The sequence below is a fragment of the Coregonus clupeaformis genome, chromosome 10, assembly GCF_020615455.1.
Source record: "Coregonus clupeaformis isolate EN_2021a chromosome 10, ASM2061545v1, whole genome shotgun sequence".
NCBI classification, from domain to species: Eukaryota; Metazoa; Chordata; class Actinopteri; order Salmoniformes; family Salmonidae; genus Coregonus; species Coregonus clupeaformis.
In genome coordinates, this window is record NC_059201.1 from 49,175,625 (window position 1) to 49,193,953 (window position 18,329).

General features: G+C 43.5%; 1 protein-coding gene across 6 annotated transcripts in view; it reads right to left on the reverse strand.

The window, feature by feature from the left end:
* LOC121575421 (voltage-dependent L-type calcium channel subunit alpha-1D) overlaps positions 1-18,329 on the reverse strand; it is a 133,253-nt gene that overhangs the window by 35,180 nt on the left and 79,744 nt on the right. For 4 of the 6 annotated variants that reach the window (XM_041888535.2, XM_041888533.2, XM_041888531.2 and 1 more), the window contains 17 exons: positions 18,264-18,290; positions 17,560-17,720; positions 14,873-15,098; positions 12,125-12,332; positions 8,452-8,572; positions 7,926-8,026; positions 7,770-7,803; positions 7,493-7,622; positions 7,270-7,399; positions 6,454-6,513; positions 4,825-4,931; positions 4,443-4,530; positions 2,805-2,912; positions 2,598-2,650; positions 2,200-2,346; positions 1,492-1,693; positions 576-734 (listed from right to left, as the gene is read on the reverse strand). In XM_041888535.2, coding sequence (XP_041744469.2) covers positions 576-734; positions 1,492-1,693; positions 2,200-2,346; positions 2,598-2,650; positions 2,805-2,912; positions 4,443-4,530; positions 4,825-4,931; positions 6,454-6,513; positions 7,270-7,399; positions 7,493-7,622; positions 7,770-7,803; positions 7,926-8,026; positions 8,452-8,572; positions 12,125-12,332; positions 14,873-15,098; positions 17,560-17,720; positions 18,264-18,290 — 2,062 coding nt within the window. Of the gene's footprint in view, positions 1-575; positions 735-1,491; positions 1,694-2,199; positions 2,347-2,597; positions 2,651-2,804; positions 2,913-4,442; positions 4,531-4,824; positions 4,932-6,453; positions 6,514-6,594; positions 6,655-7,269; positions 7,400-7,492; positions 7,623-7,769; positions 7,804-7,925; positions 8,027-8,451; positions 8,573-12,124; positions 12,333-14,872; positions 15,099-17,559; positions 17,721-18,263; positions 18,291-18,329 lie in introns of all 6 variants that reach the window. The other 2 variants (XM_041888534.2, XM_041888530.2) reach the window with 1 other exon arrangement.

Consider the following 18,329-nt stretch of genomic DNA (forward strand, 5'->3'; position numbering starts at 1 on the left):
ATAGAGACAGAGACAGACAGAGATAGAGACAGAGACAGACAGAGATAGAGACAGAGACAGACAGAGACAGACAGAGATAGAGATAGAGACAGACAAAGACAGACAGAGATAGAGACAGAGATAGAGATAGAGACAGAGACAGACAAAGACAGACAGAGATAGAGACAGAGACAGAGATAGAGACAGAGACAGACAGAGATAGAGATAGAGACAGACAGAGACAGAGACAGACAGAGATAGAGACAGAGATAGAGACAGAGACAGACAGAGATAGAGATAGAGACAGACAGAGACAGAGACAGACAGAGATAGAGACAGAGATAGAGACAGAGACAGACAGAGATAGAGATAGAGACAGACAGAGACAGAGACAGACAGAGATAGAGACAGAGACAGACAGAGAACGGTGGATAGAGAGAAAGTGTAGATGTAAGTGCCATATATTGTATAGAAGAACAAAGAGATTCTACAAGGCGAGATGCTGGCTAAGGGGTCGTACGGTAGGATATTGCCTTTTAATGAATGCTGCTACACAACTATGGCTTATGAATGGGTTGGGTTGAGCTTCTTCTTACCTGCACAGCCAGGCATAGTGTGTTGAGCATGATGAGGACGAACATGATGTACTCAAACCCTGTGGAGTTGACCACATACCAGAACTTATACTGGTAGGGGTTCTTAGGGATATACCTCCTCAATGGACGGGCCTTCAGGGCATACTCCACACACTGACGCTGTAGAACACACACGGTTATACACTACATACCTGTACACACAGTATAGTACACTTAAGCAATAAGGCACGAGGGGGTGTGGTATATAGCCAATAAACCATGGCTAAATGGTCATTATAAACTGGGTGGTTCGAGCCCTGAATGCTGATTGGCTGAAAGCCGTGGTATATCAGACCGTATACCATGGGTATGACAAAACATTTATTTTTACTGCTCTAATTACGTTGGTAACCAGTTTATAATAGCAATAAGGCACCTTGGGGGTTTGTGGTATATGGCCAATATACCACGGCTAAGGGCTGTGTCCAGGCACTCCGCGTTGCGTCGTGCTTAAGAACATCCCTTAGCCATGGTATATTGGCCATATACCACACCCCCTTGGGCCTTATTACTTAAATAAACCTGTTCTTATGCATGACGCAAAGCGGAGTGCCTGGATACAGCCCTTAGCCGTGGTATATTGGCCATATACCCCAAACCGCCGAGGTGCCTTTTTGCCATTATAAACTGGTTACCAACGTAATTAGAACAATAAACATTTATTTTTGTCATACCCATGGTATACGGTCTGATATACCACGGCTTTCAGACAATCAGCATTCAGGGCTCGAACCACCCGGTTTATAAACACAAACATAGCATAGCAACACACTCGGAACACTTACCCAGTGTGGGAGAACTGCTAGTCTAGATATGTAGTGCCACACAACTCAGTCACACACATAGACACCGCATGAACACACATGCTGTTTCTGACCTGGTTCTTATCCAGCTCACAGTTCTTGTACTCTTTCTCTCCCTGCTCCTGAAATGTAACGATGACGAAACCCACGAAGATGTTCATCATGAAGAAGGCGATGATGATGATGTAGATGATGAAGAAGATGGAGATCTCGATGCGGTAGTTGTAGATGGGACCCAGGTTCTCCCTGTTTGAGTCTATGGCCTTGTAGAGCAACCTGAGAGAGTGGAGAGGAGAGAGAGAGACCGAGAGAGAGAGAGAGAGAGAGACAGAGAGAGAGAGAGACAGAGAGCGAGAGAGAGAGAGAGAGAGAGAGAGAGAGAGAGAGAGAGAGAGAGAGAGAGAGAGAGAGAGAGCGAGAGAGAGAGAGAGAGAAAGAGAGAGAAAGAGAGAGAGAGCGAGAGATAGAGAGAGAGAGAGAGAGAGAGAGAGAGAGAGAGAGAGAGAGAGAGAGAGAAAGACAGAGCGAGAGAGAGAGAGATATAGATAGAGAGAGAGATAGAGAGACAGAGAGAGAGAGAGAGAGAGAGAGAGAGAGAGAGAGAGAGAGAGAGAGAGAGAGAGAGAGAGACAGAGAGCGAGAGAGAGAGAGAGAAAGCGTGCGTGTGAGAGCGAGATCGAGAACACACGTTTGTATAATTTATGTTTTTATACACAAAAGACACAAATATGAAAGTGCATAATATTGTATATAGGTGTATAATATGAATAGGTGTGTCTTACGAAGGCCAGCCCTCGAAGGTAGACACAGTGAACAGAGCCATCATGGCCATGAGCACGTTGTCAAAGTTGAACTCGCTGTTGTGCCACACTCTCTTATGGACGAATGGCTGGTTCACGTCCCCATCCTTATAAAGGATGTAGGTGCCCCTGGGAGGTTAGAGGTCAGAGGACACAGGGGTTAGAGGTCAGAGGTCAGGATTAGTCCTATGATGTACTGTATATAAACAATATTCATATTGTGAATGTTGTGAATATGTATGTCTATGCGCAACATGGTCAAATCAAAGACACTACAGAACACATAATGTAGAGTAAATGTAAGTATTTATGGTACAAAATGAATGGTGTCAGTTTGCTGTGTATACAGTAGATGGACAAATGTATCAAAAGCAACTGACTTGCATTCGTCGGGGCTAGACTTGGCTTCATCTGTGCAGCGGTAAAACTTCCCCTGTGAAGCAAACACACACATCTTCTAAATGGTACTGATTCTAAATGAACCCTCAAGTGTCAATGTCTGGATGGGATTTACTAATGTTACGATGCAATTGATATCACAATCCGTGTTACGGTACTGATCTTAGAACCGGTGTTACGGTGTTGACCTTGAATAGCTGCACTCCTATGCAGGCGAACATGAACTGCAGCAGCGTGGTGACGATCATGATGTTACCAATGGTCCTGATGGCCACAAACACACACTGGACCACGTGCTGTAGGGGGCAAAGTTCAAATGTTAGCAGCTATTGAACTGTAAAATGGCATTACATTGATGAAAGGTCAATATATGTCAAATATATAGGACCTGTCTGCTGCCTTTGATACTGTGAACCATCAGATCCTCCTCTCCACCCTCTCTGAGCTGGGCATCTCCGGCGCGGCTCACTCTTGGATTGCGTCCTACCTGACCGGTCGCTCCTACCAAGTGGCGTGGCGAGAATCTGTCTCCGCACCACGTGCTCTCACCACTGGTGTCCCCCAGGGCTCAGTTCTAGGCCCTCTCCTATTCTCGCTATACACCAAGTCACTTGGCTCTGTCATATCCTCACATGGCCTCTCCTATCATTGCTACGCAGACAACACACAACTAATCTTCTCCTTTCCCCCTTCTGATAACCAGGTGGCGAATCGCATCTCTGCATGTCTGGCAGACATATCAGTGTGGATGTTGGATCACCACCTCAAGCTGAACCTCGGCAAGAGGGGAAGGACTGCCCGTTCCATGATCTCGCCATCACGGTTGACAACTCCGTTGTGTCCTCCTCCCAGAGTGCGAAGAGCCTTGGCATGACCCTGGACAACATTCTGTCGTTCTCCGCTAACATCAAGGCGGTGACCCGATCCTGTAGGTTCATGCTCTACAACATTCAGAGAGTACGACTCTGCCTTACACAGGAAGCGGCACAGGTCCTAATCCAGGCACTTGTGATCTCCCGCCTGGATTACTGCAACTCGCTGTTGGCTGGGCTCCCTGCCTGTGCCATTAAACCCCTACAACTCATCCAGAATACCGCAGCCCGTCTGGTGTTCAACCTTCCCAAGTTATCTCACGTCACCCCGCTCCTCCGCACACTCCACTGGCTTCCAGTTGAAGCTCGCATCTGCTACAAGACCATGGTGCTTGCCTACGGAGCTGTGAGGGGAACGGCACCTCCGTACCTTCAGGCTCTGATCAGTCCCTACACCCAAACGAGGGCATTGCATTCATCCACCTCTGGCCTGCTGGTCCCCCTACCTCTGCGGAAGCACAGTTCCCGCTCAGCCCAGTCAAAACTGTTTGCTGCTCTGGCACCCCAATGGTGGAACAAGCTCCCTCACGATGCTAGGACAGCGGAGTCACTGACCACCTTCCGGAGACACTTGAAACCCCACCTCTTTAAGGAATACCTGGGATAGGATAAAGTAATCCTTCTACCCCCCCTTACCTCACGCCCCCCCCAAAAAAATATACAAATACAAATACATATTGTAAAGTGGTTATCCCACTGGCTATAAGGTGAATGCACCAATTTGTAAGTCGCTCTGGATAAGAGCGTCTGCTAAATGACGTAAATGTAATGTAAATGTATAGCGATGATACAGTACCGTGAACTAGAAAGTTTTTTTTTTAAACCCTGTAAAGATTTTGGCAACAAACTATCCCAAGTGTACTGCAATTGTTCTACCAATACTGAGGCAAGTAATATGGTCCATAAAGAGAAGGAGTAGGAGGTATAATGTTTTAGGATGAGGCAGTACTGTACCTTGAGGCCCTTGGCTCGGTTGATGGCCCTCAGGGGCCTGAGCACTCGCAGGACTCTCAGAATCTTCACCACTGAGATGGCAGAGGACCTAAATGTCATCACAGGAACTCACTGTCAGAAACAAACTTGCACTCTCTAAACACAATCACTCATTGTCATATCAAACTTGACCATATCAATAAAAAATGATGTGTTAGGACAGGAGAAGAAACAGAGAGAGAGGGATAAGGGGTGAGGAATATGAGGATGAAGAAAGAGAGAAGAGAGTGAGAGAGAGAGAGAGAGAGAGAGAGAGAGAGAGAGAGAGAGAGAGAGAGAGAGAGAGAGAGAGAGAGAGAGAAAAAAAAAATAGTGTAGGTGGAGGGTAGCAGCAGGTACTGACTGGATGCAGAAGGAGACCAGGGAGACCCCCACCACCAGCAGATCCAGCAGGTTGAAAGTGTTCCTACAGAACGCTCCTTTATGGAGGAACGCTCCGTATGTGGTCATCTGGAGGGAAGGGCACAGCAAGTTAGACGAGTAACAAACACTAAGAAATACACACAAATACACACATCAACGCACACATTCACACAAACACAGGGACACACACAAGTACACAAATACACCGTTTTACACCACAAGACAAACAGACACACCTCCCCTCAAACCCACATACACCCACATACAGTATTTCCACACTCTTGTAGATCACTCTATTTCAGGGTGGCGAGCTCAGACTCAGAGCAGTAGAACAGCAGGTTAGCAGCTACCGTCGCCACCCTGCGGCACCGTGGTACATGAATGTAGTAGAAAGTCATTCATTTCACAATCGGCTAATAACAGGGTCACTCGCGGCAATAAAACATGCAGTTTGTTGCCACGCTGAGGACAAATATTATATCTACTACCTGAGAGAAACGAAAGGATCGAACGCCCTACCGATTGGAAAACTGAATGCCCTTACTGACACATTCATGTATGGCCGTTTCCCTTAAAGCACATTCCTTCATGTTCTTTAATATAAAGGGATACAAATATCAGACTTCAGCAGGCAGAGAAGTAAACAACCCAGCAAAAGGAAGTCTTGTTGAAATCATAAAAGAAAAGGATTCATCGTCCTGAGTGCATGTAAATGTAGAGACTAGCTAGCGCTAACAGAAAGCACTGCTAATGCAGCAGGACCAAACTGAGCTGGGTCGTGTTCATTCGGCACCAAAAAACAACAACAGGGAAGGACTATCTGAACTGGTCCAATAAGAAACCCTAGTTTTCGCATTCCGTTGCAAAACATGTTGCTACGGTGTGCCCTAATGAATACGACCCTGGACAGGACTGGGCGGGGTTGGGCTGTCTTCTTAAGGGTTCTGAAGGAAACACTACATTTCTAAGCACTCAGTCAATCAGGGGAAAGCCCATGCTCGACATGAACATGGTTGGTTTGCCCCCTCTTTTATGGCTTAGTATCTGAATAGCAGTCAGTCAGTATGAAACAGAGGCATAGAGTTGGCTTTGACTGGAGATGGCCTTAGATGTTTGTTTTTAAACCCCCCAACACTCCCCAAATGACTTCAAGGTCAACTTCAGTCAAAGCTTAATCTCTTAAACAGCACATTGATATCTCTTTCCTTGCACAAAGAGTTGCATAATTTTTCGAGAGTTGCACAAAATTGTGTCGTCGGTCAAAATTCCAAAACCTTTTCAACTCAATGATGACTTTTCCAAACGTGACAAACATGATGACACCAATCTGGGATAGTTTGTGTCTTTGATTCCTTCCTGGATTATTAGTTTCTTGATTAGTGGAAATTGAACAACTCTTGTGTTAGTTAGTGTATGTGCAGTGCTAGTAAGTGAGTTAAGCTAATGATGGCAGTCTCGATGTTTTGGTAGTTAAAAGAGGTGCCATGGAGTAAAAAGAGAAAGAACAGAAAAGGAAAACTAAAACAAGGCAGGTAGTACTGTGGTGGCAGCAGGTGACACACAAGGAGAGAGTGCAGCAAGGCTCTCTGTCGTCATTAGCGAGAGTTACCTTTAACATGATCTCAAATGTAAACATACTAGTGAAGACATAATCTGCATAGCCTAGGACCTGGAAGGCAACCAGACGTTGGGAGTGTTACTGTGGGGTCAGTTAGTTGACAGCACAGAGAGGCAGACACAGGCCATTTACCTTCAACAGGATCTCAACAGTAAAGATAGCCGTGAAAGCATAGTCAAAGTAACCAAGTATCTGCAAAAAGCAACGAACATGTTTAACAAAGATTATACAGGTTATGCAAGTATGTTCATCAAAGACATTTGAAAAACAAGTTAGAGTGGGAATCCATGTGTGCAGGAAAGAGCATAGGAAAGGACTTAGTATGCATAAACAAAAAATCTACAGTATTCATATAAATTAATCAAATCCATGTAGATTACAATATATTCTATAATGCAGTATATATTCAATATATAATTTCATTAAGAGCACCTGCACGATGTCATCCACCTACTACCACAATGACATATCATCTTAAAGTTCCTGCTGTTTGAGGTTAAGTTGATGAGATTACATAATGATTCCAAAGTCATTGAACCTGCTGCCTCAGAGGATCATGGGGGAAAGTTCAGGAAAGAGTTATCATTACCGTTAATGTCACTCTTAACAAACTAAATCACTAAATCTAAATCAATAACCTTAAAATAAGTACTATTTACTTGTAAATATCACAAATCAATACAGAATGTTTCTTTACTATGTACTACTATGTAGCCTAACAATTGAAAATAATTTACTGTATACTATGTGTTCCAATAAATATGACCCAACATTATTCTAATGTAGACAGAAGGTTTCTGTACTTACGATGTTGCGTGCGGAGAAGTTGCGTATGGGGTCCTCTGCAGCGAGGGAGACAGAGCTGAGCATGATGAAGACCAGGATGAGGTTGGTGAAGATGTGGTGGTTGATGAGTTTATGACATCCCACCCGGATCCTGAGGAGAACCACAGAAAATACACACACCTGCTGAGAGAGCTCAGAAAAGAGTGTGTGCGTGTGTGCGTATGTGTTTGTGTGTGTGACCTACGGGTTAGTCTTGCTGAAGATGAAGAAAGCACTGCCGTCAGGGATGGGGGTGATCTTCTCCTTCTTGACCAACTCAGAGATGGCTGGGCGTGGCCCTGCTGGAACCTCCGGCTCCTCCTCCTCCTCCTCCGCTGCACAGACTCACAGTGAGAGGGATAGACCACACACACACACACACACACACACACACACACACACACACACACACACACACACACACACACACACACACACACACACACACACACACACACACACACACACACACAGGCCTGTACCTGCAGCATTGTCCTCTTCCTCCTCCACTGGTGCCTGTATCCATAGAAGCAAATGTGATAAAAAGTTATAACTGTAAGTCTGGAATCAGATGCAACACATGTATACAATGATGCTGAATAAACCTGAACCACAATATGTCTGGGATGGAGTTTTACCTCTTCCTTTTTCTCGTCCTTTTTGTCTCTTGGAGCGTTGAGAGACTCTGCGTCTGCCAGGTTGTCCACAGCAATAGCCAAGAAGACGTTCAGCAGGATGTCTGAGCAAAGTGTTCAGTCAAGGACAGAACCTGAACACATCTATTGTACTGTATGAGCTACATACTCATATACACTTATTCAGAAACATCTGAAATGTTCATTGCGATAAGGACGGAAGAAACAAGACTGACTACATAAACAAAAAAGGGGTTGTGTTTGCAAGGCTCCATCCCTATTCATAAGAACATGAACAAGAACAACTTGGATTTTGTCTATATCCACCCTGGTAGACCATGTCCATAAAGAATAATCCATAGAACTAGGGAAATTAGTTTGACCTGGTCAAGTCACATCAAGTCACTTTAACTAGTTAAAAAGTAGAATCTGTGGTTAGTGAATAGAAACTACGTAGTTAGAGCAGATTGGGATTATCTGGGCTCAGAGAGATTGGGATGACAGGATGAGTGTGGTAACGAAAGGATACAGTTTCCGCAGATGAAGAGGATAATGAAGTAGAATGAGACGATCATCCCTGAGGAAGAAGGGCCGCCGTACGCCATGATGCCGTCATACATCACAGCGTTCCAGTCTTCACCTGTCAGGATCTGGGCACAACGCACCCAAATACACTCAATCATTTTGGATGCTACACACATAGAGGTCCTAGAATTCATATGCGATTCTATGGATACACATACAGCATTCACTGGTAACAAGATGGCGCCGACAGACACGGTCACCCTGTTTCTAGTTCCCAGCCAACTTTGCAGTATTCTTTTTATTTTTTTGTTAATTCGTACATTATTTGCTCAGAACGTTTCTTGTATTATTACCTACAGCCGCAAATAACTTTTGGATATTCGATCGGAGGTCACTCATCAAATTTTTTTCCAGAATTTTGACTTCCCTGACCTGGATCCTTTGTTTGACCTGCACGAGGCAGCTCTATTCATCCTGGGGCCAGCACCAAAACGCTGACGCCGGAGAGTAGAGGTAGAAGGAGTGGAGCCCTAGTTAGACTCAGGCAGCGTGCATACTATCCACCGCTTCTGAGTATATTACTTACTTACGTTCAGTCCCTGGACAATAAAGTAGATGAACTCAGGGCGAGGATCTCATTCCAAAGAGACATCAGGGACTGTAACATACTCTGTTTTACAGAATCATGGCTCTCTCCAGATATATTGTCCCCATCCATTCAGCCAGCGGGGTTCTCAGTCCATTGCATGGACAGGAAGAAAGAACTCTCCGGGAAAAAGAAAGGTGGAGGTGTATGTTTCATGATTAACAACTCATGGTGTGATTGTGGTAACGTACAGGAAGTCCAGTCCTTTTGTTCTTCTGATCTGAAATGTCTTGAGTCAATAAGTATTCATCCCCTTTGTTATGGCAAGCCTAAATAAGTTCAAAAGTAAAAATGTGCTTAACAAATTGCATAATACATTGCATGGACTCACTCTGTGTGCAATAATAGTGGTTAACATGAATGACTATCCCATCTCTGTACCCCACACTTACAATTATCTGTAAGGTCCCTCAATCGAGTAGTGAATTTTAAACACAGATTCAACCACAAAGACCAAGGAGGATTTTCAATGCCTCGCAAAGAAGGGCACCGAGCATGGTGAAGTTATTAATTATGCTTTGGATAGTGTATCAATACACCCAGTCACTACAAAGATACAGGCGTCCTTCCTAGCTATTTCACCATGAGGCCAATGGTGATTTTAAAACAGTTACAGAGTTGAATGGCTGTGATAGGAGAAAACTGAGGATGGATCAAAAACATTGTAGTTACTCCACAATACTAACCTAAATTCAGGACAAAACATGCATCCTGTTTGCAACAAGGCACTTAACCCTCCCGTTGTCCTAGGGTCAAAATGACCTGCCACTGTGTTGAACCAACTTTATTACATTTTTATATTTTTGGGATCATTTGTGAGAAGGAGGCAGTGAGACTTTAAAGAAAGTATCACTGCCTCCTTCTCACAAATGATCCAAAAAATATAAAAATTTAATAAAGTTGGTGTGGCAAAGAAATGAACTTTTTGTCCTGAATACAAAGTGTTATGTTTGGGGCAAATTACATTTACATTTACATTTACATTTACATTTACGTCATTTAGCAGACGCTCTTATCCATAGCGAGTTACAAATTATACACAAAAAAATGTATGCATGCATGACTGTAAGTCGCTTTGGATAAAAGCGTCTGCTAAGTGGCATATTATATTATTATAAATTGGTGCATTCACCAAATCCAACACAACACATCACTGAGTACCACTCTTCATATTTTCAAACATGGTGGTGGCTGCATCATGTTATGGGTATGCTTGTCATCGGCAAGGACTAGAGAGTTTCTTAGGATAAAAAGAAACAGAAAACAGCTATAAGCACAGGCAAAATCCTCGAGGAAAACCTGGTTCAGTCTGCTTTCCAAAAGACACTGGGAGACAAATTCACCTTTCAGCAGGACAATATCCGAAAACACAAGGCCAAATCTACACTGGAGTTGCTTACCAAGACGACATTGAACGTTTGTGAGTGGCCTAGTTACAGTTTTGACTTAAATCGGCTTGAAAATCTATGGCATGACTTGAAAATGGCTTTCTAGCAATAATCAACAATCAACTTGACAGAGCTCAAAGAATTTTAAAAGGAATAATGGGCAAATATTGTACAATCCAGGTTGCAAAGCTCTTAGAGGCTTACCCAAAAAGACTCACAGCTGTACTCGCTGCCAAAGGTGCATCTATAAAGTATTAACTCAGGGGTGTGATAATTCTGTACTTCATTTTTCTAAATACATGTTTTCACTTTGTCATTATAAAAAATAAAATAAAAATACATATTGTAAAGTGGTTATCCCACTGGCTATAAGGTGAATGCACCAATTTGTAAGTCGCTCTGGATAAGAGCGTCTGCTAAATGACGTAAATGTAAAATGTAAATGTATTGTGTGTAGATGGGTGAGACAAAAAAATCTATTTAATCCATTTTGAATTCAGGCTGTAACACAACAAAATGTGGAGTAAGTCAAGGGGTATGAATACTTTCTGAAGGAACTATACATAGAGTCATTGAGCACTGGCCACTTTAATAATGTTTACATACTGTTTCACCCACTTTCTATGTACAAACTGTATTCTAGTCATGGCTCATCCTATGTAACTACTGCTGTACACACCTTTTCTATTCATATACTGTCCATACTGTCGATACACACCATAATATGTAATATACATTATATGTATATATGTTTATATTTATCATTTTTTGGTAAATTATTTTTTTATTATGTGTGTATAGTTTTTTTGTATTGCTAGGTATTCCTGCACTGTTGGAGCTAGAAACACAAGCATTTCACTGCACCTGATAACATCGGCAATAAACTTTGATTTGATTAGTGTAGCTCAGTTGGTAGAGCATGGCGCTTGCAACGCCAGGGTTGTGGGTTCGTTTCCCACGGGGGGCCATTCTGAAAAATGTATGCACTCACTAACTGTAAGTCGCTCTGGATAAGAGCGTCTGCTAAATGACTCAAATGTAAATGTAAATTAGTACATCATCACATACTACTGTAGTTTATTTAACATGCCATAGAGAGACAATGGTGCATATTACTCTACTTATGTACTGTAATACACAACATACAGCGGAAACAGACAGAGGAGTAGTTCTGGTATGGCTAGCCCAGTGGAGTAGTGAAGGGTAAACGCCTTTAAATGCCTTTGACGTTATTTGTCTCAAGCGTTTACCCACCTATTGTGGAAAAATGCATTGAAAATATACAGAGCATTACTTTATTCACTGCAAATGGCAATCAGTGTTTATGTAGCGGACATGAGTCGGTCATGGTTGCTCATGGTGACGTTATGAGGTAGCCTCGCCTGTGACTTCAAAATCAGTGTCTGCCCTCGCCCCAAGAGGGAATTTCCTCTTGGTATAATGGTCAGGACGTTGGTTTCTCTCGTGGGAGACCCGGGTTCACTGTGCTAGCCCTCATGTCATGATGTCATCATGAGGAGGCTCTCCTTACAGTATATACAACATTCACTAAATATACATGTAGGTAACTCATGAGGTTCTAAATATAAGTAGGTGTGTGTGAGAGAGAGAGAACACCCCCACACACTGTACTGTTCACCCACCTGAAACACAGTGAGCAGTGCCTGGGGGAAGTTATCGAAGGTGCTCCTCTTGGTCTGTGTCTCGTCGAAGTTGAACTTGCCTCCGAACACCTGCATGCCCAGCAGGGAGAAGATGATGATGAAGAGGAAGAGGAGGAGGAGCAGGGAGGCGATGGACTTCATGGAGTTCAGCAGCGACGCCACCAAGTTACTGAGAGACTGCCAGTGACTGGACAACACACAGAGAAGGGGGGGGTTAGGCAAAATTACACACACCCACACAGTATGTACACACACACACACACACAAACAAACTGATTTTTTTTTACACTTTACTCTGGCCAAAGAGCATAAACAAACACACACACACAAACACATCTCGAGTCACAGCCACACTCTGCACCCTACACTCACACACACTTACACTGACACCCCAACACACTCATACACTACATATGCCCACACACACATAACATACGCACACATGCATACTGACGTCACACACACGCTCACACACACTCACCACATACGCTGCTGCTACTGCTCCACATACGCTGTTGCTACAGCCAAGTCTACTATCTATCCTGCTGCCTAGTCACTTTACCCCTACCTACAGTGCCTTCAAAAATTATTATTATACCCCTTGACTTATTCCACATTTAGTTGTGTTATAGCCTGAATTCAAAATGGATCTACACACAATACCCCATTAGTGAGAAATTGAAAACATGTTTTTACATTTGCACATTTATTGAAAATGAAATACAGAAATATCTCATTTACATAAGTATTCACACTCCTGAGTCAATACTTCGTAAAAACACCTTTGGCAGCGAGTACAGCTGTGAGTCTTTCTGGGTACGTATCTAAGAGCTTTCCACACCTGGATTATGCAACATTTGCCCATTATTCTTTTCAAAATTCTTCAAGATCTGTCAAATTGGTTGTTGATCATTGCTAGACAGACATTTTCAGGTCTTGCCATAGATTTTCAAATAGATTTAAGTCAAAACTGTAACTCGGCCACTCAGGAACATTCACTGTCTTCTTGGTAAGCAATTCCAGTGTAGATTTGGCTTTGTGTTTTAGGTTATTGTCCTGCTGAACGATTAATTCATCTCCCAGTGTCTGGTGGAAAGCAGACTGAACCAGGTTTACCTCTAGGATTTTGCATGTGCTTAACTCCAGTTTCTTTTTTATCCTGAAAAACTCCCCAGTCCTTAACAATTACAAGCATACTCATAACACTATGCTTGAAAATATGGAGAGTGGTACTCAGTAATGTGTTGTATTGGATTTGCCCCAAACATAACACTTTGTATTCAGGACAAAAAGTTAATTGCTTTGCCACATTTTTTGCAGTATTACTTAAGTGCCTTATTGCAAACAAGATGCATGTTTTGCAATTTTTGTATTCTGTACAGGCTGTCTTCTATTCACTCTGTCAATTAGGTTAGTATTGTGGAGTAACTACAATGTTGTTGATCCATCCTCAGTTTTCTCCTATCACAGGCATTAAACTCTGTAACTGTTTTAAAAGTCACCAGTGGCCTCATGGTGAAATCCCTGAGCGGTTTCCTTACTCTCCGGCAACTAAGTTAGGGAGTTATCTTTGTAGTGACTGGGTGTATTGATACACTATCCAAAGTGTGTCACGCCCTGGCTCTGGGGACTCTTATATGTTGAGCCAGGGTGTGGATTTTCTATGTGTGATTTTCTATGTTGTGTTCTAGTTCGTGTTTTCTATGTTGGCCAGGGTGGTTCCCAATCAGAGGCAGCTGATTCTCGTTGTCTCTGATTGGGACCCATACTTAGGCAGCCTTTTGGCACTAGTTTATTGTGGGATCTTGTTCCGGAAGGTTTGTGTATTTAACCTAGGACTTCACGTATCGTTTATTGTTTTGGTTCGTTGTGTGTACACTAATAAAAGTATGTACGCCTATCACGCTGCGCCTTGGTCCGCTTCATCGTGTAACGATCGTGACAAAGTGTAATTAATACCCTCACCATGATCAAAGGGATATTCAATGTCTGCTTTTTTTTATTTGTACCCATCTACCAATATGTGCCCTTCTTTGCGAGGCATTGGAAAACCTCCATGGTCTTTGTGGTTGAATCTGTGTTTGAAATTCACTGCTCGACTGAGGGATCTCACAGATAATTGTATGTGTGGGGTACAGAGATGAGGTAGTCATTCAAAAATAATGTTAAACACTATTATTGCACACAGAGTAAGTCAATGCAACTTGTTAAGCAAATGTTTACTCCTGAACTTATTTAGGCTTGCCATAACAAACTGGTTGAATAGTTATTGACTGTAAAAATGTCCCTTTGGTGTGAATACTTTCTGAAGGCACTGTTTGTACATAGCTACCTCATTTACCTAGTATTCCTGCACATTGACTCGATAGCCATGTTATTTTTACTCTTTATTGTTATTAGTTATTCACTGTGTAGTTATTCCTTGTGTCACTATTTATATTTGTATTTTCTCTTTATCTTTAACTCTGCATTGTTGAAAAAGGACTCGTAAGTAAGCCTTTCACTGTTAGTCTACACCTGTTGTTTACGAAACATGTGAAAAATAAAATTTGATTTGATTTGATTTGACACCGGCATTGATCCGGGGTGAAGTTTTCCCTAGGTACAGATCTATGATCAGCTTCCCCTCCCTCAATCCTTACCTCAACCATTAGTGGGAGAGCAACACTGACCCAAGATCAGCGCCTAGGGGCAACTTCACCCTACTCCACATGATAGTGGTCTCACCGTGTGACCTTGAAGATCCTGAGCAAGCGGACACAGCGGAACACAGAGATGCCCAGAGGAGACATGATGGCCAGCTCCACCAGGATGGTCTCGGTGATGCCTCCACACACCACGAAGCAGTCAAATCGGTTGAAAAGGGACACAAAGTAGGCCTGCAGGCCCAGACTGTACATCTTGGTCATCATCTCACACGTAAACATGCCCAGCAGAACCTTGTTTGCCACGTCTGGAAACACGCAGGGCAGAAGGAGGTGTCAGTCAATATAACACATTAACAGTATAGCAAATATCATAGATACTATAGTTAGGGCCAGGAGTTTTTTCTTACCACCTGACCTGAGAGTGGTAGCCGCATACCCTGTCCTTGTGTAACACAGTCAGGCTGGTTGTAGAGTACTAATCCTGTACTTGTGTAACACAGTCAGGCTGGTTGTAGTGTACTAACCCGGTACTTGTGTAACACAGTCAGGCTGGTTGTAGTGTACTAACCCTGTCCTTATGTAACACAGTCAGGCTGGTTGTAGTGTACTAATCCTGTACTTGTGTAACACAGTCAGGATGGTTGTAGTGTACTAACCCTGTACTTGTGTAACCCAGTCAGGCTGGTTATAGTGTACTAACCCTGTACTTGTGTAACACAGTCAGGATGGTTGTAGTGTACTAACCCTGTACTTCTGTAACCCAGTAAGGCTGGTTGTAGTGTACTAACCATGTACTTGTGTAACCCAGTCAGGCTGGTTGTAGTGTACTAACCCTGTACTTGTGTAACACAATCAGGCTGGTTGTAGTGTACTAATCCTGTACTTGTGTAACACAGTCAGGATGGTTGTAGTGTACTAACCCTGTACTTGTGTAACCCAGTCAGGCTGGTTGTAGTGTACTAACCCTGTACTTGTGTAACACAGTCAGGCTGGATGTAGTGAACTCACCCTGTACTTGTGTAACCCAGTCAGGCTGGTTGTAGTGTACTAACCCTGTACTTGTGTAACCCAGTCAGGCTGGTTGTAGTGTACTAACCCTGTATTGTGTAACACAGTCAGGATGGTTGTACTGTACTAACCCTGTACTTGTGTAACACAGTCAGGCTGGTTGTAGTGTACTAACCCTGTACTTGTGTAACCCAGTCAGGCTGGTTGTAGTGTACTAACCCTGTACTTGTGTAACACAGTCAGGATGGTTGTAGTGTACTAACCCTGTACTTGTGTAACCCAGTCAGGCTGGTTGTAGTGTACTAACCGTGTACTTGTGTAACCCAGTCAGGCTGGTTGTAGTGTACTAACCCTGTACTTGTGTAACACAGTCAGGCTGGTTGTAGGGTACTAAACCTGTACTTGTGTAACCCTGTCAGGCTGGTTGTAGTGAACTAACCCGGTACTTGTGTAACCCAGTCAGGCTGGTTGTAGTGAACTAACCCTGTACTTGTGTAACTCAGTCAGGCTGGTTGTAGTGTACTAACCCTGTACTTGTGTAACCAGTCAGGCTGGTTGTAGTGAACTAACCCGGTACTTGTGTAACCCAGTCAGGCTGGATGTAGTGAACTAACCCTGTACTTGTGTAACCCAGTCAGGCTGGTTGTAGTGTACTAATCCTGTACTTGTGTAACCCAGTCAGGCTGGTTGTAGTGTACTAACCCTGTACATGTGTAACACAGTCAGGCTGGTTGTACTGTACTAACCATGTACTTGTGTAACACTGTCAGGCTGGTTGTAGTGTACTAACCCTGTACTTGTGTAACCCAGTCAGGCTGGTTGTAGTGTACTAAACCTGTACTTGTGTAACACAGTCAGGATGGTTGTAGTGTACTAACCCTGTACTTGTGTAACCCAGTCAGGCTGGTTGTAGTGTACTAACCATGTACTTGTGTAACCCAGTCAGGCTGGTTGTAGTGTACTAAACCTGTACTTGTGTAACCCAGTTAGGCTGGTTGTAGTGTACTAACCCTGTACTTGTGTAACACAGTCAGGCTGGTTGTAGTGTACTAAACCTGTACTTGTGTAACCCAGTCAGGCTGGTTGTAGTGAACTAACCCGGTACTTGTGTAACCCAGTCAGGCTGGATGTAGTGAACTAACCCTGTACTTGTGTAACCCAGTCAGGCTGGTTGTAGTGTACTAACCCTGTACTTGTGTAACACAGTCAGGCTGGTTGTACTGTACTAACCCTGCACTTGTGTAACCCAGTCAGGCTGGTTGTAGTGTACTAAACCTGTACTTGTGTAACCCAGTCAGGCTGGTTGTAGTGAACTAACCCGGTACTTGTGTAACCCAGTCAGGCTGGATGTAGTGAACTAACCCTGTACTTGTGTAACCCAGTCAGGCTGGTTGTAGTGTACTAACCCTGTACTTGTGTAACACAGTCAGGCTGGTTGTACTGTACTAACCCTGTACTTGTGTAACACAGTCAGGCTGGTTGTAGTGAACTAACCCTGTACTTATGTAACCCAGTCAGGTTGGTTGTAGTGTACTAACCCTGTACTTGTGTAACACAGTCAGGCTGGTTTTAGTGTACTAACCCTGTACTTCTGTAACACATTCAGGCTGGTTGTAGTGTACTAACCCTGTACTTGTGTAACACAGTCCGGCTGGTTGTAGTGTACTAACCCTGTACTTGTGTAACCCAGTCAGGCTGGTTGTAGTGTACTAACCCTGTACTTGTGTAACCCAGTCAGGCTGGTTGTAGTGAACTAACCCTGTACTTGTGTGAGCCAGTCAGGCTGGTTGTAGTGCTCTGAGGAGATGGTGAGCGTGTTGAGAAACACCAGGATGATCACCAGCCAATAGAAAGGCACCGATTTCACCGCCACCCGGCACTTCCTGCGGCAGAACCTGTTCCAGCGACGCCAGCGCCGACTGTGAGACAGGAAGTGATGTCAGCAAAAGGAGATGAGTAGGGGCAGCACAGGGAAGTTGTCATTGAAGAGGGGAGAGGGGGAGGGTCGATGGTTAGAGGGGAGTTAGGAAATACTGTATATAAAGATGGGTTTTAGGTAGGCACTGTATTCAAAGAATATCTGAAGAAAACTTGGGAAAGAGAAGTCAATGAACTTTGGATGAAATAACTTTGGGAGAGGGAGAGCGCAGCATAGCATGCAGTATAGATCACAAAGTATAAAAACGCTGCATAAGGCACCAGCTCCTCCAGTTCCTCCCGATGCCCCAGATTACATGCTGACTTGTTTAAAGGGGAGGTGGAGTTGATTTATTACCTGAAGACTCATTAATGCAGACTCTAGAGATCAGAACAGCACATACAGTAGAAAAACCTAAGCAAGCATTTATATACAGAAATAAAAGACGTCACCACTTCATGCAGAAAAATAAAAGTTTTACTGTACAGACTGCTGCTGCATGCATCAAGCAAGGACACATGCAAGGCAAGGTGATTTCACTGACCTGAACTTTGACTTTGAAATTATTTGGCTGGAAAAATCAAGACATTTATAATAAATGTCCGTTCAG